The sequence below is a fragment of the Puntigrus tetrazona genome, chromosome 3 (assembly GCF_018831695.1).
Source record: "Puntigrus tetrazona isolate hp1 chromosome 3, ASM1883169v1, whole genome shotgun sequence".
Classification (NCBI taxonomy): Eukaryota; Metazoa; Chordata; class Actinopteri; order Cypriniformes; family Cyprinidae; genus Puntigrus; species Puntigrus tetrazona.
The window spans coordinates 934,348-958,806 of NC_056701.1; the positions used below are offsets into that span (position 1 = coordinate 934,348).

A 24,459-nucleotide genomic window follows, 5' to 3' on the forward strand; every position below is an offset into this window, starting at 1 on the left:
TTTGAAGATGCTGATTTAATTTTTCCAGCAGGATTTGGCACCTGCCCACACCGCCAAAAGCACCAAAAGTTGGTTAAATGACCATGGTGTTGGTGTGCTTGTCTGGCTAGCAGACTCACCAGACCTGAACCCCATAAAGAAATTATGGGTATCATCAAGAGGAAAAGGAGAAACAAGAGACCAAAAAATGCAGACAAGCTGAAGGCCACTGTCAAAGAAACCTGGGCTTCCATACAACCTCAGCAGTGCCACAAACTGATCTACATGCAAATGCTGAATTGAGGTAGTAATTAAAGGAGCCCCTACCAAGTATTGAGTGTGAATAAACATACTTTCCAGAAGGTCAACAATTCACTAAATTCACAAAATTTTATTGGTCTTATGAAGTATTCAAATTTTTTGAGATTTAAATGAAAAGAACTAAAGACTTAAACTACTTCAGTTTGTCTGCATCTAATTTATTTAATACACTAATTTCACAACTGTAGTTCAATTACTGAAATAATACACAGTGGTAATTCAAAGTGCTTTACGTAAAAAGGAAGCAAAACAGTCATTCACAACTATAAAAACTGGGAAATATTAATATGATTAAAAATACTAATAGAACTATATATAAAATGATTTAAAATGTATTTAAAAACAGTTAATAGAATAAAAAATGATTGCATATGAAATACAGTGCAATCAGTTCAGACCTAGCCAAGTGATCATTCAATAAATGCACAGCCAAACAGATGAGTTGTGATGACAGACTTGCTCGGAGCCCTGATTCGCTCTGCTTAAGAGAAAACGGCAATGAAATTTGGCAAGTGGTTAAACAATTCTAAGCCACTCCCATTCATGTAGGTATAAAGAGGGGACAGGTGCAATCACTTAACAGATTTTGCATTGGAGCTGCGAGTCTCATGACTGCCTGCTTTAAAGTGCTACTACAAAATCAACAAGGTGAATCTAAGACAGAAGCGAGTTGGCGTTAAAGGGGTTGAGCAGCAAGCTGAGGATCACAAGCTAGCACTTTGGGGACTTGAGGGTTACGGTAAGTGCTGCTCTGCCAGTCGAGCCACACGGACCACTCACTCCTTTCCTTAGGTGCGGTGAGAGAGGATCAGATGACGATCGCTGCTTCGGGGGACGGGCTATCATCAGCCTAGGAGGATGATGACGCAGAACCACAGGAGCTGCAGCTTCTGGCGAGTCAGATCCAGAGCTGCTGGCCATGCTTGCCAGGGCCGTTGTGAGTATCGGGTTGGAGGTTTCCACACTGTGGTGGTTACGGTGCACCTGTGCCCATAAAACACCGCCACCTGGCAGAATCATGCCAGGCTCTCATCCAAAACCTGTAGGATCACGGCAGCCCTCGCTGCTAAGGCCTACAGAGCCACAGGGCAAGCTACCTCTACCCTTTATGCCATGGCGATCCTGCAGGTCCAAGGCATTGGCTCTGACCCAGAGTTGATGCAGGAGCTGCGCACAGTGACCGACTGGACAGTGACCGCAACAAAGGTCATGCACATTACTTCAGGAAGGCGATGTCCACCTTGTTGGCCTAAGAGCACCATGGCTTGGCTATGTGATTCAGTTTGCCCGGCGGCCTTCCAGGTTCACTGGCTTTCTTGAGACTTTGGTGGCAGTCCGAAACGCCCCTCTCTTGCATGAGGAGATTGCCGTTCTCCTGAAAAAAAGGGTGCATTTGAGCCGCTCCCTCCAGCCGAGTTGCCCAAGAAAGATGGTGGCCTTTGATCAATCCTGGACATTTGTGTTTTAAATTGGGCTCTGTATTAGCTCCCATTTAAAATTCTCAGTCAGATGCGTGCAGCCCCAGGATTGGTTTGATCGCAGGTCCATTCAGCTGAGCTTAAGTTCCTGTCTTCTAAGACAGCGCTCCTGACTGCGCTCACTTCCATCAAGAGGGTTGGGGAAGAGTGCAAAATAATGAAGAGTGCTTTGTGTTTGGGCCGGTCAACACTCACGTTGTCCTGAGACCCTGGCCTGGATACATGCACAAGGTTCCCACCACACCATTCTGTGATCAGGTAGTGAACCTGCAAGCACTGCCCCCAGAGGAAACAGATCCAGCCCTGGTGTTGCTGTGTCCCGTAAGAGCTCACAAAGGTTGAAGGCAGTCCTTCTGGTAGAAGTTTTCTACTTCACGAACAGCAGGTTGGCTTCTTCAGGAGTCATGTACTCACCTCTGGTTCCTGGGGACACCAAGGTCAGCAAATTGCTCTGGGGCAATGGGAGAATTACCACCTTTGCATAGCATTTGTGCTGCTTGCCAACATTTGCATTGCTATCAGGTGGTAACGAGTTCAGGTTGTGGCATGTCCTCTTGCCACAAACTCAAACCATCACTGAGAGTGAGTGAGCACCTGTCATGTAATTCATGTAATTCCTACTTCCACTGTCAGCCGCCATACTGTGAAATAGGCCTATCATCCTAACGAGCTTATTAATTATGTGTGTATAAAAGGTCACAACTGACTTATCCCTGTACTACAACAGTTTTCTTGCATTTGATCTCGGGCATTATATCACAGACTCAACTTTTCCTGTAAACAACAAGACCTGTACATAGGCTTTTTCGAATCTTCCATCATAATCTGCAGGCCCTAGTTTCACTCCTCTTCTGCCAGCTACTGCCACCGAGGCACAGGCTTTATTACAGCCACTCAGCCATCCATGCGCTTTTCAACATCCTTTCTTTTTTTGTGGTTAAAAGGAAAAGCATTTCTTTCCATTTTCAGTCATTACTGTTGTAAATACGATGTCTTTCTTCTTTCGTGAGGGGTCACAGCAGCTTTGTTTCCAGGCAGTGCGTTAAAGAACGTGACACACATCTCCTGGAAATATTGCATTTATCCAATCCAAGTCCTGAAGTATTACCAGATAAGTCTACCACATGTATCGGATGTTCAGCTGATAATCCTTGGGCGTGACATCTGAGACTGGGACTACAAGCCCCATTTCCTTCCCTTGGCCTTGAGCAGCTAAAGGAAGCACAAGGATGTCTCTTTGCAACACAGGTCCACACATCTCAGGTTTTTCCTAATATTACTAACTTTTTTTTTTCATTTTCTTTTTAGTGGCCTCCAGCTCCCATAGTAGACACTAGGAGGATTTAAGCGTGAGAGTGCATTTGCTGACATGTGTGGCCTATGTTCCTCTCTCTCACAGCTCTTTACTGCATTTAAAATATTGTTGTCTTGCAGATCAAGTTCCGCTCCCCTCAAACATCCAGATAGCAGGCCGCCAGCAAGCCTGGGCACAAACTTGGCTGATCCTTACACTGCACTGCCTTCCTTCTCTTCTCAACAAATCACTACAGTGCTTTCAGCTATCGAGCCACACAGAACATTGCCCACTGGCATGGCTTCCTATCCTTCCCACACTCTTTCTTCTAGCTCCAGCGGCAAACGCCACAATCAGGCTGCCTCCACTAGCTGCTTGAGATCAGCCACTCAAGATCACCCTACTGCAACTCCTTTTCTCCATCAATGACCAGAGGCTAATCCATGCGTGAGGCTGCCTCCACAAATGGTTATGGCCCCACCCTATCTGTTTAACCTTTCCCTCCAATCTAAAACTCAGTACACTCTTTTCACAGCAGCCCAAATGAACACCACTCTGGAACCACCCCATGCTTAATACCATCTAGTCTCAAAATTCTCACAGGAATTCAAAGTGCAGGCCCTGAACGCTGACCCGAGTATTTCACTATCCCTCAAAACCTCTCCTCAACATGTCACTCTGTGTGGTGACATTTCAAATAATTAAAACTCTCCTATAACATGCCATTTACAGATTTTTCTCTCCTTGCAGTTAGTGATACTCTTGGAGGTTCAGGGCTTACAAAAGCAAATTTAAGGTGGCACTTTAGGAGCAAATATAGCGTCTTCTCTGGTAACGCTTGACAAGACAGCAAGACAGTGTGGCTTTATCACACATTTTATAGGCAAGACAGCAGGAAAATGTCTAAGTTCCTGTCTGCCAAGGCAGCGCTCCTGACCACGTTCACTTCCATTAAAAGGGTCGGGGACCTCCAAGCATTTTCTTTAAGTGAAGAATGCCTTGTGTTCGGGTTGGCCTACTCTCATGTTGTCCTGAGACCTTGGCCTCGATACGTGTCTAAGGTTCCCACCATTAAGAAGCTAGTCTCTCACAGCCACTGCAAAGCACAATCTTTGAGAAACACATTGATGCTGTACCTTTAGTTGTGTATGTGTTTGTAGTTGGTGGATCCTGAGAGGTTGTGATGTGGACTGGAGTCACTGCTGTCGCTGAATCAGCTCGAGCTGTAAAGATGAATGTTAGTTCAGATGAATTACACTGTGGAATATCACATATCATATGTTAATAAGTTAACACACAAGAAAACTAGCATTATCTATCATTATATTAGTGAATCTAACAGCGACTCTTCAGTAACTGATCATGAGCTTGTTTTCTCACCTGATCTCCTGACAGTGTATGTGACTGAGGTCTTGACTTGATCTCTGTGAGTAACTTCACATCTCCAATCTCTGTTGAGATCTTCATTCAGGAGTGTTGTAGTCAGTCTGATGATACAGTGATCTGATGAGAATAATATCTGATCTCTGGAGTCTGATCTCTTCAGTTTAACACCAGTCTGATTGACCCAGAACACCTCAATTCTCTTAGAACTGATCCAATCATCACAAGAGACTCTAGTATATGAATATAAATACAGCTGACAGAAGAGAGTCACAGAGTCTGCACTGATCTCAGTCTGTGAGGATGATGAAGATGAAGAATAAACTAAAACACAAAATAACACACTCTTCAGTCATTGTGAAAGTTTAAATAAATAATTTGCCTTTTTTAAATTGATCACAGAATCATAAAACCTACCCTGAAGAACATGCAGATAAACATGAACATCAGGTCCTTGTTTTATTCCATTCACATATTGTCTGCAGGTGTAAAGTCCATAATCTTCTTCTGTGATGTTCTTGATGTTCAGAGAGCAGTCAGACCCCAGACTCAGTCTCTCATGTCTCTCTGTGTCTTTCTTCTTTATTCCTCCAGCGATTAGTTCAACTGCTGCTGAATATCTGTTATCATAGATCCATGTAGCTGATGTACAGTCATGAAGAGCATTATTACAGGTCAGACGGACATTTTCACCAGAACTGATGAACACATGATCATCTACTTTACTGATACCTGAAACACAACATCGGACTCATCATTATATTATATATTAATAAATGAGAACATAAAGGATAAGAAACAGAAGATTTCTTTACCTGTGAGAAGTGAAGAGAGAAAGATGAGTCCCAGCAGACACAGATCACACTTATCAGACATCTTCTCTTTCTGTCAGTCTTCCTCTTCAACTCTTTCTTTAAATACTCTCAGCTCTTCCTGTGTTTTTTCACTTCCTCTGATCTGACACACATTCGCTTTGACCACAATCTATAAGCTATCTTTACGTTACCGTTTCACCTCTTTTTCAGTTTCCAGCATGTTGTTAAATTAATATAAAATTATTATTAATAAAAAAGTTTAAACACTGACAAGTTTTCCACTAGAAAAGAAAGACTTAGAAAAGATTAACATCATAATTTTTGAAAAGATTAACATCAGTACCAGCTTGATCTTCACACACACTACATGAGCATCTCTTAAAACATTTATAATGTTTCTGTTGCTTTTTTCACTCCCGTGCATACACGCACATTCCAGCTGTGGAGGAATCTATCTAATCTATATTAACCTTATGTGATTTCAGGGAGGATTGCAGGGGTTTAACAATATTCCTAGGGGCACTAAAAACTCTTTCCGACCATGTGCTCATTGCACAAATACACATGTATTTACGTGCTACTTTGGAAAGTAGTAGAATTTATCCCTTCTGACTGCCGTTCGGAAGAAGCGGAGGAGAAACTGCGAGGAAGACGCCAGTCTCCGCCCCTTACCTGGACCCTCCCCCCTGGAACACTGCCATACCTGCATTCCCCCTGTGGCACGACAAGGACACCAGTTCCCCCGTTTATTTTGGACTCTCTCTTTTCCCAGGACAATATATTTTGTAATTTTATTTTATTAAAAAAGGCCTCTCTGAGGCCTGACGCTACACCCAATGTGTCTGTCATTAGCTCCTCCCGTTACACTGGTGGAGAATGCGGGCAAGGCGGAGCTTAGAGAGCAGAGTTGGATGGAGGAATGACTGAGACTCGCTCCCAGCCACCAGAAGGGGTACGTGATGTTTGCTTTTGCTGCCATTTAGCCGGTGCCTTGTTGAGCTTGTCGACTGATTCCCGGTTTCTCTGTCCCGGTGCGAGAGGGGAGTTGCTCGGAGAGGAATCCCTGCCCCACCCACTCCGACTGCTGGAGCCTGGAGCCTGCTTCAATGGTTGGATGACAGTTAACAAGATGACACCTTTAAATGTGTTGGAAGCAAACTCACGCAGGAGGTAGGTAAAATGACAACAAAGTATTTATCAGTGTCAACCACAGAAGACACTGACAGAGATACTAGAGACAACTGGGACTTAAGGAGAAACACAAGAGGTAAGTAGCATGGCAAGTCATTCACCAATTCAAATTCAAATTCAAATTCAAATTCAAATTCAAATTCAAATTTTATTTGTCACATACACATACATACATGACAATGACATGCAGTGAAATGTTCTTTACAAATCATCCAGCATCAAAATAGAAACAAAATTTAAATGTATATATAAATATAAAATATAAGAAATATATATAAAAAGAAGTGTGCAAAGTAGAATATAAAAAAATAAAGAGGAGTAAAATAGAATATAAATATAAAGTATAAGATATAAAGTGTAAAGTGTAAGTGTAAAGTGGCTGTGCAATGTCCAGTGCAAAGTGGCTAGTGCAATTGTCCAAATGTAAGTGGCGAGTATCTGGGAAAGAGGGGTGAACATGGGAATCCCGGTGATTAGGTGCTGGGTGTTCTCTGGTTCAGACTCCGAATGGCCTGCGGGAAGAAGCTCCTCCTCATTCTCTCTGTGTTTGCCTTCAGGGAACGAAAGCGCTTTCCTGAACGCAGCAGAGAAAAGAGTCCATTGTTGGGATGGCTGAGGTCTTCCACGATCTTCCTGGCCCTGGTACAGCACCGCTTGTTGTAGATGTGCTGCAGCACAGGGAGCTCAGCTGACCGCACCACCTTCTGGAGAGCTCGCCTGTCCTGCATGGTGCTGTTTCCAAACCAGGAGGTGATGTTTCCCAATATTTCTTAGGAGAAAGCGAGGGGGGTGTTCGTTGGGATTGGATGGTGGCAAAACCTGGCAAATCCATGACAGTTTGTCACAGGGACCTTTTTGCTGCAAATATTGTATATTTTGCACAGTTCATTTAAATGTTCGATTTCTCTCTTTTCATTGGGACATTAGGTTTTGGAATGCGAGCACCTGCAAATTAATGTAACACTGGATATAAATAGTTTTCAAGAAAATTACACTGTTGTATCATTATTAATTTATTTAACATTTAATGCACAATGATTGTTAAATAATTAACATCACTTACGGTCCCGCTGTTGTCGTAGAATAACTAGATGAATTCTCGATCTCATAGGGTGTTACGGCCGGGGCGCAAGAAAACAAACAGAGATGTATATATCCTTACTCCAAAGTTTATTCCCAAATATAATGGTTTATATAGACATCTTCAGTGGGGAGTTTTACCCCTCTAGCCAATGAAACAAAAGAGGGCACATGTTGTATACATGCCAAAAGATATGTACTTATATAAGATATCAAAAGGAAGTTAAGAACATATAAGGAATACTTTAGGACACAGAAAAACACTTCTTCTTGTCAAGTATCAAAAGTGTAGCGTAAACCCATTCACCCCACGGCTCGGGGGAAGCGCACACATCAGTGAACCCTTATAACATCCGGACACATGTGTCTATGAGAGATGTTACAGAACAGTAAGGAAAGACAAAATTGCACGTCCACAGAATAGGAAAGCATCCATGTGGGAACGCAATAAAGAACCAGAGTTGTAGAGAGGACAATGACATGAGGATCTCCCAGAGGAGAGTGTGTCAAAATTTAACAATGATGAATTGTAAAACAAGAAGGACACAGCCTCATAAACTAAACAAATAAATAAATCGGAAGCTGGAGTGCCCATGAACAATGCTAGAGGGCACTCCACCCCAGACTGTTTGTGCTACTTCTGTCTATGTTTCTTTGTCCTGGTTCAAAGACTCTTATTTTGTAGCGTGTGTGTCTGACATTGTTCCTGTTCCTTGCCCTTGTTTGTTCCCTTGACAACTGATTATCATTCTGTCCCGGTCGAGTATCGAGTTCACCTCCTTACGAAGCATTTCCTTGTGTCTAGTCTAGCCTTGTTTTCCCATGTATTGTTTTCCGTGTTTTGACCCTCACTTGTACCCTGGATTATTCTTGTGTTTTTGCCTTTGTCACACCTGATTGCTGGTTCTCAATCCTGCCTGTTTTAAATAAAGTACTACATATGAATCCTCTCGACCCACTTTCCTTCCTCTGCGATTACGATATTGTGGTTATTGCAACAGACCTAAACACCATATTTCATAGTGTTTTTATCCTGTTGGAACAAATTAATCTCTTGAACTGGCGGGAGAAAAACTAAACACAAGATGGTGTTTTTTTTTCTTAAATTGGAGGTCAGACCAATCAGGCCATCAGGTCATATGTGTGAAAAAAATAAGTGAGCATGCTTCTTGCTTTTATATTTAGTATTACCATATATAGTTAAATAACATGAGATTAACATACATTCCTTAAACAATGACCACTTTAGACCGACTGCGTCATGCTCTGGATCAGTGATCCTCAAATCTGGATCCATTTTCCTGCAGAGTTTTGCTTTAACCCTAACCAAACACACCTGAGCATGCTAATCAGTGTCTTCAGGATCATTAGAAAACCACAGGAACTAAACTCTGCAGTGCATTGGACCTCCAGGGTAAGATTTGAGGAACCCTGGATCACATGACACTCACATTTCACAGCAAAAGCAAAACCTTAATGTTTTGCATCACTATTAAACAAGTACATGTCATTTTTAAAAGAAATGCTGATAAAATCATGGAATGTCAATAATAAGAGTCAGAAATCATTTCATGCTTATATCATAGGACCACACATTCTTCACAGCCACACGTTATTTTTAATTCACTTGAATTAAACTCTTGTTTACAGTTTTTATTCCCCATGTTCCTGGTGTTTCCCATGTGGCCTAGTTTGTGCTGATTGTTTACTTATTCTGGTCAGGTGTATCTTGTCAGTTACACTTTATTGCTAGCCATATATAAGTTGCCCTTTGCTCATTAGCCTTCGTCCCATTCTCGTCTATGCTACTAAGTCTGTCTAGTTTGCCTTAGTGTTTCCCCTGAATCTTTAAAGGTCTTTTGTTTATCCCTTGTGCCTTTGCTCATTGAAACCTCACCAGGCCGTGACACATTTATATCTCAGTGTGATTATTCCTGGTAAAAGTAAGGATAATACAAAAACAAGTTAAAGATAAGCAAAAAATGTAATAAATACTAGAATGTCATAGAATGACATGAAAGCGGCCCATAAGGGGTCATTTTAGGGTTATAAGGGGATAGAAAATACACTTTTTACAACAGAATAAAGATGAAATGTCCCAATAAAAAAGGAAATCGGTGTGTCCGTCCCTCAGTATCTGTATTTGTGTTTAGTGCTGATCCATGAGGACGAGAAGACCCAGTCTGGGAATCTCTTCAGGAAGGACTCGAGCGGCCCGGCGTCCGTCTGAACCAGAGATATAATGAGCGGAGATGGTCAGAGAGATCAAGCCCTCTTCAGGAGACACGTCCGAGGACTCGAGAGGCTGAAAACACAAATAAACACAATAAACACTGTGATGCTCCTCAGGGTAAATCTGTGGAGCGCAAACTCACCTTGACCTCAATCCAGAAGCTCAAGACCGGAGCGTCGAGACCGTGAGAGTAAAAGATGTAATTGAACATATAATAGTCGAGCGACCAGCTCCTGAAAGACACTCCGGCGTGAGGATTCAGATGCAGAGTCATGTGACTCGGACCTGAGCGACAACAACACGATAAACACTGAACTCAACACTACAGTGTAGACAGACCGTGACAGTTTTCATGTGGAGTTTATATATATATAAATGTATTTCATATTATAAATATATATTTTAGACATATACATAAAGTTTATGAATTCATATTGATTTATAATTTTTATCAAATATATGTTGTTGTTTTTTTAATCATGCTAATATGAGACGGGAACCTTACCTTTGACCTCAAAGGTCATGTTAACGGTTCCTCTTTCAGTCTGCTGCCTGGATAAGAGCTGGATCTCCAGCGGAGCTTTCGGAGAGACTTCAGGAGCCGGAAGATACCAGCTCTTCCTGAAAGCACGAGAGAAAGACGTCAGGAGGCTCAGCTCTGAACGTGAACTTCATGAAACACTCATCTGAGGGGAGCTGAGGGACCTTGGGAAGCCGTAGTAGGGCAGCAGGTCCAGACAGCGTGTGTAGAGGCTGTCGTTGATCTGAGGGATGTGTGGAGAGATGTGCTGCATGCCGGTGTAATCCAGATCACTGATACAGAACCCCGAGTCAGAGCTCTGCAGAGATCCGTTCAGTGTGTGCTGACACACGGTGACGTGCTGAAAACACACACATCAGAGATGATACACACATTTTACCTGTGCTTTATGAAAAAATACAAGCTTCCTATTTATGGTTCTTAAAGAATCTGATTGATTATGCCTCTAAGACAGGTATTTTACTATTATTATAATGTTTTATAATTCAGACATTTGACAATATTTTTATTATTTAGAATTTTTAATTTATTTTTGTAGTCATGTATCATTTTTTAATGTGTGTACTAGTGTACTAGCAAAAATATTTAATTTGTAAAAATTAGTTAACGCAAACTAAAATTTAAAAAAGTATTTCTTAATCAAAAGCACAAAAACAAACATGTTTATTAACATTAGAAAAGATTAATAAATTCTGTAAAAATGCAATGTTTTTTTCAAAATGAGGGATAATATTTTCTAGTCGCACTGAAGTGTAAAGGCGGCTCGGCGGCGCTGTACCTGGATGAAGACTCGTTTGGGTCGTGGACCGGACGGGTCGCCAGAATACGGGAAGAACAGACCACAGCCGACCAGAACAAACATCAGCGTGAACTCTGACCCCAGAACAGCCAAGACCCGCTTCGTGCTGTGAGACAGATAGATGAAATGAATCTGGAGAGAGAGGAGCGAGATGATTTAATCCAGGATGGGATGTCGGTGGTCAGTTCTCTCTATTGTTGTGTGTCAGAGACACTCCTGAATTAATCTGGTTTTATTAAAGCATTAAACCTGAGTGTTTTCATTTGAATGTTTCAATTTAAAAGTTTCAGTTTTAAATGTTTAAATTTTAATTCACTGTAAGTGCGTCTCAAGGGGCATACTTATATTTGTTTCACCCCAAATAAAAATGGCACTGTTAATACCCGGATGATGTACTTAAATAGCAAAAAAAAATGTGATATTTTGAACACTACATGCACTCAATTGTCTTAACAGTGCATAAACACAGTGTGTACTGTGGCACTTTGACTCACAAAATAGGAAGACATTATTACAGTCGCCACGGTAACAAGTGAGGCCATGATGAAGTCTGGTGGGATTACGTCTTTGCTGCGGCCCAGGATGGGTGTAAAGACGTCAAAAATCACCCAAATGAGGGAAAAGATGTAGATATACGGCAAAAAAAGACCCACCAGGTACAGAACAGAGTACTGCAGAGACGCTCCTACACACACACACACACACACACACACACACACAAATGACCACCAGCACAAACCATGTGGCAGTAGATCACAAGTCCTAGATATAATACACATTATTTAGTTATAATATTAAAGAGCACTTTCGTTCATTTCTCAGTGATATGATTCTAACATGAGTTATCTTTGATTAACTTTGTCTGTGATTAAAGACAAAAGGAAAGGTAAGCCAACTTTAACCAAGTGAGTTGGTAATGGATCCAGTTAACATGTGGCTATTAAAGGAGCATTAAATTAACATCAAATTAGTAATATGAATATGATTTAATGCGCTTTTGAACCAAGACATGTTAAATTAAACGCGAAATTAATTAAACTCATTCAGCGGCTCAGAATCAACTCTTTCGTTTGAGAGAAAATAACTTTATTTATGATGCACGTACATTCATACACAAGGCACTTATTAAATGTGTGCGGCGTGACCTCTGACCTCTGGCTCTGAAGAGCTTAGCGAGCAGCAGTTTGGTGATGAGCGGGAACAGCACCATCATCATGGGCACATACGCCGAACACCAGCCGCGGTGAGTGAAGAAGAGCAGCACAAAACCCCACACGAGCAGACTGCTGTCAAAGAAGAGCTCGGCCAGATCCACACACTGAGAGAGAGAGAGAACTCAACACACTCGATTCGATCATTGCAAAAACATTAAAAACGACCAAACAGCGTTACTAAAAAACAGGTTTGCAAAACAGATCCAGACCCTATTGCAGCATGGTAGTGAAAACCAACATTTCCTTCACCACTGCACAAACAGCTTCCTTAAAACACCCCGTAGTCAAAAAACATTCTAGATCATTCATTCATTTATAAAACTAGCATGCCGCTTGACTTGCTCCAAATGTTGCTCTTGTCTACCCTCTAGTTTATTTTTCCGTGTCATATATATTGCCAGTTTGCCTTGACCAATCATAAAATTCAATAACTGGCTCTTCATTTCTTGTGCCACCCTATATTTTGGGCCCAGAATAAAGTACTCATTGCAAAACGTCTCCCCAAAATTTACAAAAAGAGCATCAAGAAAAAATAATCATGCAGCCTTGAACATTCCAAAAAACAGTAAACGTCTTTCTCATCTTACAAAAAGGACACCCACTTAATTGTAAGGGTCCCCCCTTTCCTAAAGAATGGAACCCAGAGGCCCTGGTTGAAGGTTAATGTGCGTTCCTTGCGTTTCTTTAAAAATCAATTATATTTGTTAATCTTTTGCGTTTGCTATTTTAATTCTGACCCTTCACATAATTTTATCCGACTCCAATCTTTCGTGATTTTAGTTATATTATATTTAAATGTAACTGCTGATCCAATACATTACAATTAATGACATTCACAAATGCATTTACAGCAACTTCGTTCAGAATTCTCCGTTGAATATCACCTGTTCGTTTTTCAATCCTTCCAGTCAGGTTTAACTTCATCGTCTAGTGCCAGTTTCTCTCTCCACACTGTATCGTTTCATTCTTTTATATTTGCCTCATTAAAAGCCTTTACAAAACATTGGTATATAGTTTTGCTTTTAACATCATGCAAGCTAAGATCTTCTAATTTCTTTACATTCAGAAAATGACCAGAAAATCCCTTAAGATCAGGGCTAAAAAGGATGTTTGGGAAAGGATCCGCATCATTGGGACTCGCATTGTCATTGAAGCTTTACTATAGATGCCTTTACTATAGATTTTATATCTCTTGACGTCTGAACAGTGACGCTTTACCGAAATCCCACCACTGTCTCAAAGACTGAAAATAATTCTTTGTGGCTCTAAAAGTAAGTCAAAAATATTCAAAAGAATCCACAATTTTTTTATCACACAGCAGGGAAGAATTAAAATGCCAGTAGGCACGCTTTGGTTTGATAAAATTCAAAACAAGTGAACAACACACCATGCTATGATCAGAAAAAACTACAGGCACAATAAAACACTTACTGAAAATACCACACTGATGTTCAAAAGTGTGCAATCTATCTAGTCTTGATAGAGACAGAACATTATCTCAGTAGCACTGTTCACTTTTGACGTGGACAGAATGCTTTCATGTCCAACCACTTCCCCTACAGCCAGACAACAGTCCTCTACACTCACAGCGTGACGCCGAGTGAGTGTACTCAACACCCGTGAACCCAGAGAACAGTTTGGAACCGTGTCATGTGTTCTTCCCAACGGAGGAAAAGCAGCTGCTGTTGAAGCAGTTCATGTTTCAGCTACAGCCCCGTCTGTCTGCTTCAGATCTGTGACGTCAGATGAGTTCACTCACCCTGCAGCAGCGGCTCTTCAGCAGGGCGTGGACCAGCAGGAGAACGATGACGGTGACGGGTCCGTACAGGAAGACCGCGGCGTACGAGTGACTGTACCAGAACATGGAGCGGCCCATCAGCGTGATTTGAGCCAAGCCACCAGCAGAGCCACCAGCAGAGAGATGAACCAGCTGAAGACCAACACAAACACCCCACACACCAGATCACGCATGAACCGGCCCACTGCGCAGATCATGTGACGCCCCCCAATACACCCTGACACAGAGAGAGACCTTCTTACAGCTATACAAGAAGAAATGAAGGAATGATTCAATACATGAATGAATACATCAATGAATGGATGGATAGATGGACGGACAGATGAACAAACCAATTACCAAATGGATACATGAATAAAGAAGGAATGAAAAAATTTATGAATACATTAATCAATAGAAGATGGATGGATAGAAGAATGGATGGACAGATGAACAAATGGACGAATAACCAAACAAACAAACGAATGGATTTATAAATGAATGAATGAATGAAGCAATAGATGGATGGATGAATGGACGTATGAATGCATGAAATAAACAAATGAATGTACTAATACATGAATGAATGAGTGAATAACATGGATGGATGAATGAATGAACGAATAGATGGATGGATGGGTAAATACATGGATGAATAAATGGATGAATACATAAATGAATGAATCAATACATACTCATAGTATTATAAATAAAAACAAAAATTAAGTGATTTTAAAAGTATCTGTATTATAAAATACATCATTTACATAATGATATTTGGGCATTTTTTTTATGCCCAATAATGAATGTTCTTAATAAAAGGCATTCAGTGATAGAATAAAAACAAACAACCAGAACGAAAGTGACAGATCTATATCTGCTCGTGTTATCCGTTACATACCAGCACTTCTAGTTAACAAGCATTTCCCGCCCAGGTAGATCACCGTGGCGACGGCCACTACGTAGTTGATGATGGTGCCGATGTGAGCGGGATACACCACCATCATCAATCCCAGCAGGTCAAAGAACACCATGTTACCATGACGATACTCAGAGGGATCCGCCAGCTCGTCTGACATCACCAGGTGCTTGAGCACAGACAGGATGTTGTCGCCTGGCGACAGAGATAAACAGGAAGTCATCACAGCTGAAGGACGGATGACTCAGAGAGATACAGAGAATTACTGATGACATCATAAAACACACAGCACTGATTGGACGAGCCGCGTCTACAAGAGTGTCACACATGAACTGAATACAAGACTTTGTTTGGCTAATGCCTCGTTCATTTTGATTAGTGTTTTATTAATAAGTTTTGTTACTTACGGAATATTGGCTGCTTTCATTATATTGCTCTTCTGCAGCTTTACAAAACAATACAACAGTCGAAGTCAAGAAATACAGTACAAGAGAGCAGATCTCATGAACACACACACACACACATACATAGACAGAAAGACAGATACATAGACACACACACACACACACACACACACACATACATAATGTTGCTGTTGTTTAGATTTGAACTTGCTGCTAGGAGAGAATATGATGTTTGTCTATTTATTTATACTTTATTCTATCATTATAATTATTCATAATGGTAGAATACTTCTAGAAATAGAATAACAGAGGAATAATAGAAGAAGCTTTTGCTTTTTGTAGTTCTTCCTGTATAATAACTCATTTGAATCTCATGATATTACTGTAAAGGCTCCTATAAATTTTCATCTTGTAGTACTTTACTGGAGGATCTGGATGGGCTTCTGTCCTCAACCCAGAAGACAGCGGTCCACTCTTAGTCTTAAAGGACTGGAGAAACTTTGTGCTGAAGGGTCATTAGATCTCAAACACCACCACATGCGCACACAAATCAAGTAACAAACTTGACTTCAATCACACACGCGATTCTATAGCAGACAGCATTTTGATAAAACCTCTACACACCATTTCTTCATAACATTTAACCTACATTTTGACCGTGTGACAGCAAGCACTAGTTACTTTACTCTTTCTCCTCCTGTCTTCCCTCATCTCCTCATGTCTCATCTCTGGACTGACTCTTGTCAATGAGATTGGTCCTCCAGACCTGTCTCTGCCTAAGCCCTGGTGATCTGAATTCCTTCACACCAAACTTCCTCCTCTCTGAAGCAGACGTTTTATCTCCTAATATCTTCATGCGATGCTGTAGATCAGACGTCTCACCTGCTCTCTGGATGGAGTCGTTGTGGATTCTCCCCGGAGTGTCATATTTAGTGTGATAGAGGAAACCGTTCTTTATGAACGCAAGATCAATTCCTGCAGAATGAGACGGAGGAAGATTCTCACTCAACTTTTCTTCTTACATCAGCAATACATGAAAACAATAAATATGTGCTATTACTGTAAATATACTTTCAGTTTGTATCTGTACTGTACGGTAAAGTTCTAGCAACCATGTTTTTTTACTACTACTTTGTATCTCATACCAGGAATATTCCCAAGTGGCTGAAGATGCTGAAGTCTGTGTCTGAAGGAATGAGTCCGCTCTGGAAAATCTCCTGACCAATCACTGTAGCGAATGGGTGTACGGCGGCTCGGGCGTAAGCCTGGATCAGCCACGGTTCTCGACCATTCACACACACACACACACACACACTGATGTTAATTCAGAATGATAGAGTTAACATGAACAGACAAAAAAACTTGTGTTGCACAGAAAAACAAAACACAGCAAGCATTTCATATCAGACATCCTCAACCTTTTGACTTTCCTCTCTTGAAATCTTTCTGCTGGTTCATCTGCTGTAGTGTGTGTGTGTGTGTGTGTGTGTGTGTGTGTGTGTGTGTGTGTGTTTTAATAATACAGATCAGATCAAAGCACTGCTCCCAGTTTTTCAAGGCGATGTGAATTCTGGGATGAATGGATGCAAGATATATCTTGATTTTGATTGTTTCAGCTGACTGTGAAGTATATAGTTACTCTACCGGTAAGAGATTGCAGGTGTTGAGCTCAGATACACACCTGTCTGAAACACCAGCTCCTTCCCTCCGACTCCTGCCGCCTCCAGGTTCACAAACGCTCGCACCTGCTGAGCCCAGGGATGCTGGGTAATGAAGCCGTGACTGCCCTTAGAGAGAGACGGAGATCAGAATGACCTCTACATGCATGAGTGTGTGTGTGTGTGTGAGACCATGAAGAATGAAAGTGGTGTGAGTTCACATCAAACTGCCGCAACACATGCTCACTGAGGTCAAAGGTCAGCTGCGCTGTGACCTCTCACCTGCAGGCCGTTCTCCTCGGCTCCGTTGAACAGGAAGATGACGCCGTGTTTGAGAGGAGAGGAGAGATTCGCTAGAGAATGTAAAACCTCCAGCATCACTGAACAGCCGATGGCATCATCACTGGCTCCTGAAACACACACACACACATTCTGTTTCCATGTTTTATGGGGACTCTCCATAAGTGTTTTTATACTGTACAGACTGTATGTGTTATTGTTCTACACCTAAACCTACCCCTTACAGGAAACTACTGGCATTTTTAGATTTTCAAATAATGAAATCCTGTATGTTTTATAAGTTTGTTTCCTCGTGGAGACAAAAAAAATGTCCCCACAAGGTCAACATTTACTGGGAGTCCTATCCTTGTGGGAACATTTGGTCCCATAACGCGATAAATGCCACACACACACACTAATCAATGCTACTGCTGTTTCCCCTCCTGATCAGTGTGTAATAATCAACTGTATCCTGACAGAGGGTCAAATAAAAAAAAAGTTAGATACAAACAAACTGACGACTGACAGCAAGCACTTAAATCTGATCGATGTCACTTCAAACCACAACAAACAAAACTGAGAAAAAGGTCATGAATCTAATCATCTAATGATCTCCACACTCTAGACTCTGAATCATCTCTCAATGATGATGAGAGAATCTAAAAAAAATATTTTCCCATTTAAGGTGAAACATCTTAGACAAAGTTAAATACTTAATTCGATTCTCAGTTACATCTCATTCAAGTCTCTAAAAGTCTCATTCAAGTCTCTAAAAGTCTCATTCAAGTCTTTAAAAGAGCAACTTCTGAGCAGGGACATTTTATTACCTCCATAACCCACAAGAGCTGAGCAGCATCACTGATCTTAAATGAGCTCTGAAGGAATTAAGGGGCATAACTGCATTAAAGCGTATAACCTCGGCGTCTCCTGAGAGACTTCAGCAGGGTCTCTGAAGAAGCGATGAAGCTGTGGAAACGTACCGGGGCTGTCGGGCACCGAGTCAAAGTGGCAGTTAGCCAGCATGAAGTGCTGAGCGCCGGTCTTCGGCTGGAGTTTGACGGCGATGTTGGTCACACGGTCGTAGCAGCTGATGTAGAAGCAGCCCCTGGGCCGCTGGATGTCCACGAGGATGGAGTGAGGTCCTCTGTCAGTCTCGGAGCGGATCTGCTCGATCTGATCCTGCAGGTATTTGACTGTGCTGATCTCGTTCTCGGGGCTCCCGACCGTCCTCGGCCCAATGCTGGTGATCTGTTCCAGATGCTTCCTGATTCACGAAAGCACAACTTCACACTTTTCATTCTGCTCTTATTATATTCATCTACGTGGGTTTTGTTCCTGTCGAGTTACAGAACCGGCGGAAGTCAAAAAAAAAAACTGGTATAATGACAATAAAGACTATTCTATTCTATCCGAATTTATGCAGAACCTGATTTTGCTGAATTCGACGATCAACATCTTTGCTGACCCTACAACAACATTGTTATTAACCCATTAGATTTGAAGAAACCGTTTATGGTTTTTATGTGAAGTTTAGACATACAATCAGTGTTCAATACATCGGTATCATTCACTTATAATTAAATCTCTTGAACCAGAAAAAAATCAGGACGTGGCCTAATTCACAGTTATATTCTATTGAAATCCATCTATCATATTCTATTCATTACAATGAATTGTATAAAATTAATAGCAAATATATCCATTCGTATTATTTTTTTAAGCTTTTTAAAAGTGTTTTCAAGTCAAAACAGATATTATTAACGCTTAAAGGTTGCTAAATATTTCATCAGTATTACATAGGAAGCATGTCGTATGGTGATTACGCAATACCACAGTAAACTTCGCGGAGCCGTGAACTATGGTAAAGTGTACCTGGCGCGGACGGAGCTGAAGTGTTTCGGGCTGCTGCTGATCATGAGCTGCTGGTTTGAGATCAGGACCAGGATCCAGAGCAGAAACCCGAAGCCGAGCAGCAGAAGCGCCGCTGAAATCTCGCGCATCAGCGGCTTGCGTTCGCGGCTCTGGAGCTTGTTCAGATCGGCCTGCTCCTCTACACCGTCCCGCTGCCGCTGGCTCTGTTCGGCTCTCTGTCCGCGGACCGTAGAGTCTCTCTCTCCGAGCGGAATAATCTCCGGATCGCTCATTGTGCTCTGAACGACAAGAGAGGTCGAGAAGAACCGCAGTGGGGTAGTTTACAAGTTTTACTAGTTTTACGCCCCTGTTGTTCCTGGAAGCTGTCCAGCTGGGGCTGTACAGCCCCAGTCTATAAGCGACTGAGTAAAACAGAATCAACTTTATTGCCAGGTATGTTTACACATAAGAGGAATTTGTTTTAGTGGATGGCAAGACAGATAATAAAACGAATAATATACAAAAATATAAAATGTGCAAAGTAGAAAAAATACCATCTATACTATAGACATTCAAGTCTAAGCAGGAATTGTTATGTGCACATTTTAAGTGTAAATAAGCCTGTATGTTAAATACATAATGTATAATAGTGTTGACTGTTCCTGTGTCTGGCGCTCTGTCGAACAGAGTGTGCTGGATGTGAGGGGTCCGGAGTGATTTTCTTAGCCCTTTTGCTCATTCTGGATGAGTAGAGTTCCTGGAGAGCGGTGAAGGATGTACCAGCGATTCTCTCAGCAGTCCTGACCTCCCTCTGTAGTCTTCTGAGGTCAGAATTGGCAGCTGAGCTGAACCAGACAGTTATAAAAGTGCTATTTGTATTATTTTTTTATTAACTTTTGCAGTGGTTCTTATATATTCCATATATGAATGGTAAGTATTGTTTTTGTCCTTCTTACTCTCACAGAGCAAAGACACACACTGTCAACATGCATGCTATAAGTAGTAAGTACTGAACCACAGTATGAGTGCGTAAATCATACTATTCAACATCTAACATAAGTCAGAGGTAGAAAAAAAAATTGCATGTTTTCAGACATCGGGTAGATTTTAAAATCTTGCTAATGACTTATAAAGCCTTGAATGGTTTAGCACCTTGAGTGAGCTTTTAGTCTGCTACGTTTTCAAAACTCTGCCTCTTGATAATTACACAGACACTATCTGAACTGAGCCAGACTATGACTATGATTAAATCATATATAAAACCTATGTGGAAAACTAAAAACATAGCAGTTGTTGCATGTCCCCACTCTCTGCTGCTGTAATTTACCATGAGATATTGTGATTAAAATCCTTTTTTTGGCCAATGATTTTATTTTTTCAGAAGAAAATAACATTTTTGATAAAATACACATTAGGTCCAGGTTTTCACTCATTCCTGTTATCCTAACACATTCCTCCTCTGATAAACATGGAAAATTGCCCACTTTTTTTTTTTTTCACAGGAAGTTGCATTATCCAGATCTTCTGGAACTTACTGGAAAATATTAGCCTTATTTTCTTTTCAATATGTTTGTTGATATTTCAATCATGTCTGAGAGGGCTAATCTCAACATACTGCCCTGTTACTTAAATAATAATTTTTTGATATCACTAAAACTTGCTCATTAGCACGTGTGCTATGTGGCTATTTAGTATGTATTTAGCTAATTTTGTCCGATCAACGTAGCATCTTAGTGCTCAGACGGGACAGAGAAAAGCCAGGGGGCCTTCTCCGGGGGCAGCGCTTGCAGACTCACCACCTGATCTCTGAAAGGAGTAGTGGGAACCTTGGGCACGTAGCCGGCCTGGGGTCTCTGAGTTTCCTGGGAATCCACCCGCCTAAACTCTAGGCATGATTAGCTTGTTGAATAGTGCATTGCAACTAAGAGGCCAAAGCTGTTTCTCATGCATTTATTTGTGGCAATGTGTTTCTAGTGTACTTTATGAAAATGTTTTTCATATGGGATAAAAAGAATATCCAGCTCAGTAATGCACATTTTTTAATGCTCGTTTTCAGAATGTAAAGTCATCCAGAATTGTAAAGTTTCATCCAGAGTTTTTGTGCGATAACCCAAAATGTTCATAAAAAAGGTGGATGGAAACATGGCCAATGACTGGGACAAAACAAGCTATGATATACTAGTAGAGCACGCAGTAAAACCAATCAGTGTTCCTCCAATACCATAGTGCTACATAAAACAAATACAGAACTACAACTGTTGTCCTGCTTTTCATTGTTTTCTGGGTTGGGTATGTTTATGCGTACACTTCTCATCTTTGGACTTTGGACTTTTAGGAATCAAATAAATGACGTTGTGGTCTGACCGCCAAGCGGGGTCTACATACAGATCTATAAGCCCCTGGCACATTCCTCCCATAGCAGTGATCCAGCGTGATACCGTATCTAGTTGGGCATGTGACATATTGCTCCAGGTCCAAGAGATGAGTGATATCACAACGGTTGAAGTCACCCAACAAGAAAACAGGACCACCGTACTGCTCCAGAGCATCATAGTAAGCTCCAGCAATGCCGTAGCCGCTGATTAGCATTAGTTCCAGGAGGGATATACACATGGATAAAGGTAAGGGGGTGGCGATCCTTAGGGTGTTCATTTGGTATAATGGACACAACCATTAACTCATAATTTGGAGTATTCTGGATGTTTTCCACTCCCACATTTCTCGCCCAGGCCTCATTCACAAGCAGCATCAGTCCACCTCCTCTACCTTTTCCAGTACGCTGTGCATCACGATCAACACGGTAAGTCTGATATCCATCAAAGCTAATGCTGGGTGAGTTGCTGTTCAACCATGTCTCTGTGAAACACATCATATCGGAATCAACGGTTTCCACATTTTCCATCATTTCTTTAAGCTCTTTGGTTTTGTTTGGAAGAGAGCGCACATTAGACATCATTATTTTAGGAAAGCGGAATTGAAATTCCTTTACTTGTGTTTTAGACTTGTATGGTGGTTTCTCTGAAAAGCAGGTTCCTTCTGCTGGTTGAGGCATCTGAGTTCGGTTGAAGTAGACTTCTTCTGTCTTTTGTTCTTGTTGTCAGCTGATTTGGCTTTACCTGTGGAACCACACCTAGCTAATCCTAGGTTTTTTGTGCATAGGAGAATGAAGTTCTGTGTATTTGTGTCTTGCTTTTGGTTCTGTGTATACTCCAGACAAATGGTGCCCTGTGTGTATATTTGAGATCCAAACATCTCCTGAGCCAAATCAATGTGACACACCATTTCAGGGATTTGATTGAGCATCTCTCTGAAAGATAAATTTAGAGATGATGAAACCAGTAAGACATAAATACAAGATCTATTGTATTATTACTGTATTATAGTTAGTCTCACTCATGTTGCTCACTCAATATATCATTTATATAAAATGTTCAGAGAAGCACTTACTGCAATTCATTCAGTGGCTCTGTTAATTTCTTTCACAGTCTCACAGATTTCATTAGCTTTTGTCTTCAGAAATGAGCTAGCTTCAGTCTGATGTTTGTTTTTAATCAGTTCTTCACAGTTATCAATCAGATCAGGAACCGCTCAATATCAGCCCAAAGATTCCTCCTGCGCCCTGAAAAATGATGTGTGTGCCGGGTATCACAAACTTTGTGATTTTTCACTATGTTGCATTTTCCCAAAAAGTAAACCAACATTAAGAAACCATGTGTGGGAAGAAATAGTACACTCTATTGGTAAGTAGAACACCTCTTTATTGAAGCAGATGTTTTCAGTCTCGCACATCATTGTGGAGAAATTCTAACCCTCTCTTCTTAATGTCGTTGCTTCAATACATTGATGTTTTAGACTATTATCTGTGCACCAAAAAACATCACAGCATCTCAATGGGATTGAGGCCTGACTTTTTTTTTGTTTCTTCAGTCATTCAGATGTTGATTTGCTGCTCTGCTTGGGATCGGACAGAAGGCCTCACATTTCTCTTTAGAATATTCCTACATAAAGTTTATCTTAGTTCCGATGACTGCAAGTTTCCCAGATCACACTTTTAATGAAAGTGACTTATTTCTTCCCACCTCATTTCTGAATGTTGGTTTATTTTTGCAAAAACCGTATTGAACTGTTTTAATTTGTAAAAGTTGGTTATGACCAAACAACAGTTGTTTAGACCTTAATGATGAAAAACACTGTACTTGTACATGCACTGTAACATACCTGGCATGTTCCTTTAACGTAGATTTAACTGAAAGATCAATCATTCCTTTCTACAACAAGTGGAGTATAATATTTTTGTCCTTTTTTATTGCTGCCGCTTTCAGAAGAACGGCAGAATATCCAAGGAATACTAGGACAGAAGTCAATGTGTAGAAGAATGCAGGTTTTAGACGAAACGGTGAATATCTGTGAAGCATATAGATGCCATCGCTTCTTAAGAGGACCCTTATGCGACTGAGGGGCAGATCTCTACCGCCCGCTTGGCCATTGCTCTCAGGATTCTCGCTGTGATTTCACACTGCACGTCATTGGAGGATGAAGTTTGAAAGCCCTCACTCTCACACTCCTTTGAAGTTTCTCCTGGAGCCTTTCAATATTCCTCTGAATCTGTTTGATTTTATCAACGGTCTTCTGCCTTTTTCATTGTTTGACTGGATTTCCATTTTTCCACAAGCGAAGCGCAAGACTAGTCGCAGTACCCACTCCGATCGTGATACCAGCCGCCGCTGCCAGCAAGGGTGCAGCCAGGCCTCCAGTCAGAAATGTCACAATGCCTGTTCCAACCAGAGCGCCGACCCAAGCACAGTAGCTGTGTTTCCACCAACTGGCCTGCAGTCATCACCTCCTTATCGACTCCAGCTCGGAGGCCAAAGCCCTGAGATGACCTGCACATTTCTCCTGCTGATGAATCCAACGGAACAGCTCATCGCACAGTTCATCTGCCACGCCATAGCGGAAGAGGAAAATGGAGGAACTGGAATTGTGGGGAAAAAAACAGATTCTGAAAATCTGGAAAAGAAGGAAAAAGTAAGCTATAGAGAGGAAAAGAAGCTATAGAGAGAAAAGTGTAACTATGTTTGAAGTTTGAAGTAGCCCGAGTCTGTAAACTGTCGCTGATGCTGTGTTTCGTTGTGAAAGCAAACCTCTCTTTTTGTTGTGCTTAGGACACAAACAACAAGAATAAATGACAAATTGAAGACTATATATATATATATATATATATATATATATATATATATATATAT

The 24,459-nt window shown here is 41.2% G+C and overlaps 2 protein-coding genes across 2 annotated transcripts; both read right to left on the bottom strand.

Moving 5' to 3' along the window:
* Positions 1–2,895: 2,895 nt before the first annotated feature.
* On the bottom strand, positions 2,896–5,331 carry LOC122332421. Its single transcript, XM_043229730.1, has 5 exons — positions 5,271–5,331; positions 4,873–5,187; positions 4,453–4,779; positions 4,209–4,295; positions 2,896–2,990 (listed from the first exon to the last, which is right to left on the bottom strand). The coding sequence occupies exons 1-5, from the start codon at positions 5,329–5,331 to the stop codon at positions 2,896–2,898; spliced, it is 885 nt and encodes a 294-aa protein (XP_043085665.1).
* A 4,078-nt stretch (positions 5,332–9,409) lies between these two features.
* On the bottom strand, positions 9,410–19,525 carry LOC122332431 (endoplasmic reticulum metallopeptidase 1-like). Its single transcript, XM_043229741.1, is given in 18 exon segments — positions 9,410–9,753; positions 9,755–9,846; positions 9,917–10,059; positions 10,280–10,395; positions 10,480–10,655; positions 11,094–11,246; positions 11,609–11,799; positions 12,267–12,432; positions 14,088–14,213; positions 14,216–14,370; positions 15,007–15,219; positions 16,311–16,403; positions 16,574–16,594; positions 16,597–16,742; positions 17,070–17,215; positions 17,369–17,496; positions 18,346–18,629; positions 19,238–19,525. Coding segments are annotated over 18 exon segments (2,703 nt in total). The 5' UTR covers positions 19,510–19,525; the 3' UTR covers positions 9,410–9,671.
* Between the last annotated feature and the right edge of the window lie 4,934 nt (positions 19,526–24,459).

Coding starts and splice junctions, on each gene's coding strand:
- LOC122332421 (XM_043229730.1), bottom strand. CDS start 5,331: ATGTCTGATAAGTGTGATCTGTGTCTGCTGGGACTCATCTTTCTCTCT. Junction 4,780..4,872: donor TTATCTGCATGTTCTTCAGG/GTAGGTTTTATG, acceptor TTTGTGTTTTAG/TTTATTCTTCATCTTCATCA. Junction 4,296..4,452: donor ATACACTGTCAGGAGATCAG/GTGAGAAAACAA, acceptor TCATCTTTACAG/CTCGAGCTGATTCAGCGACA.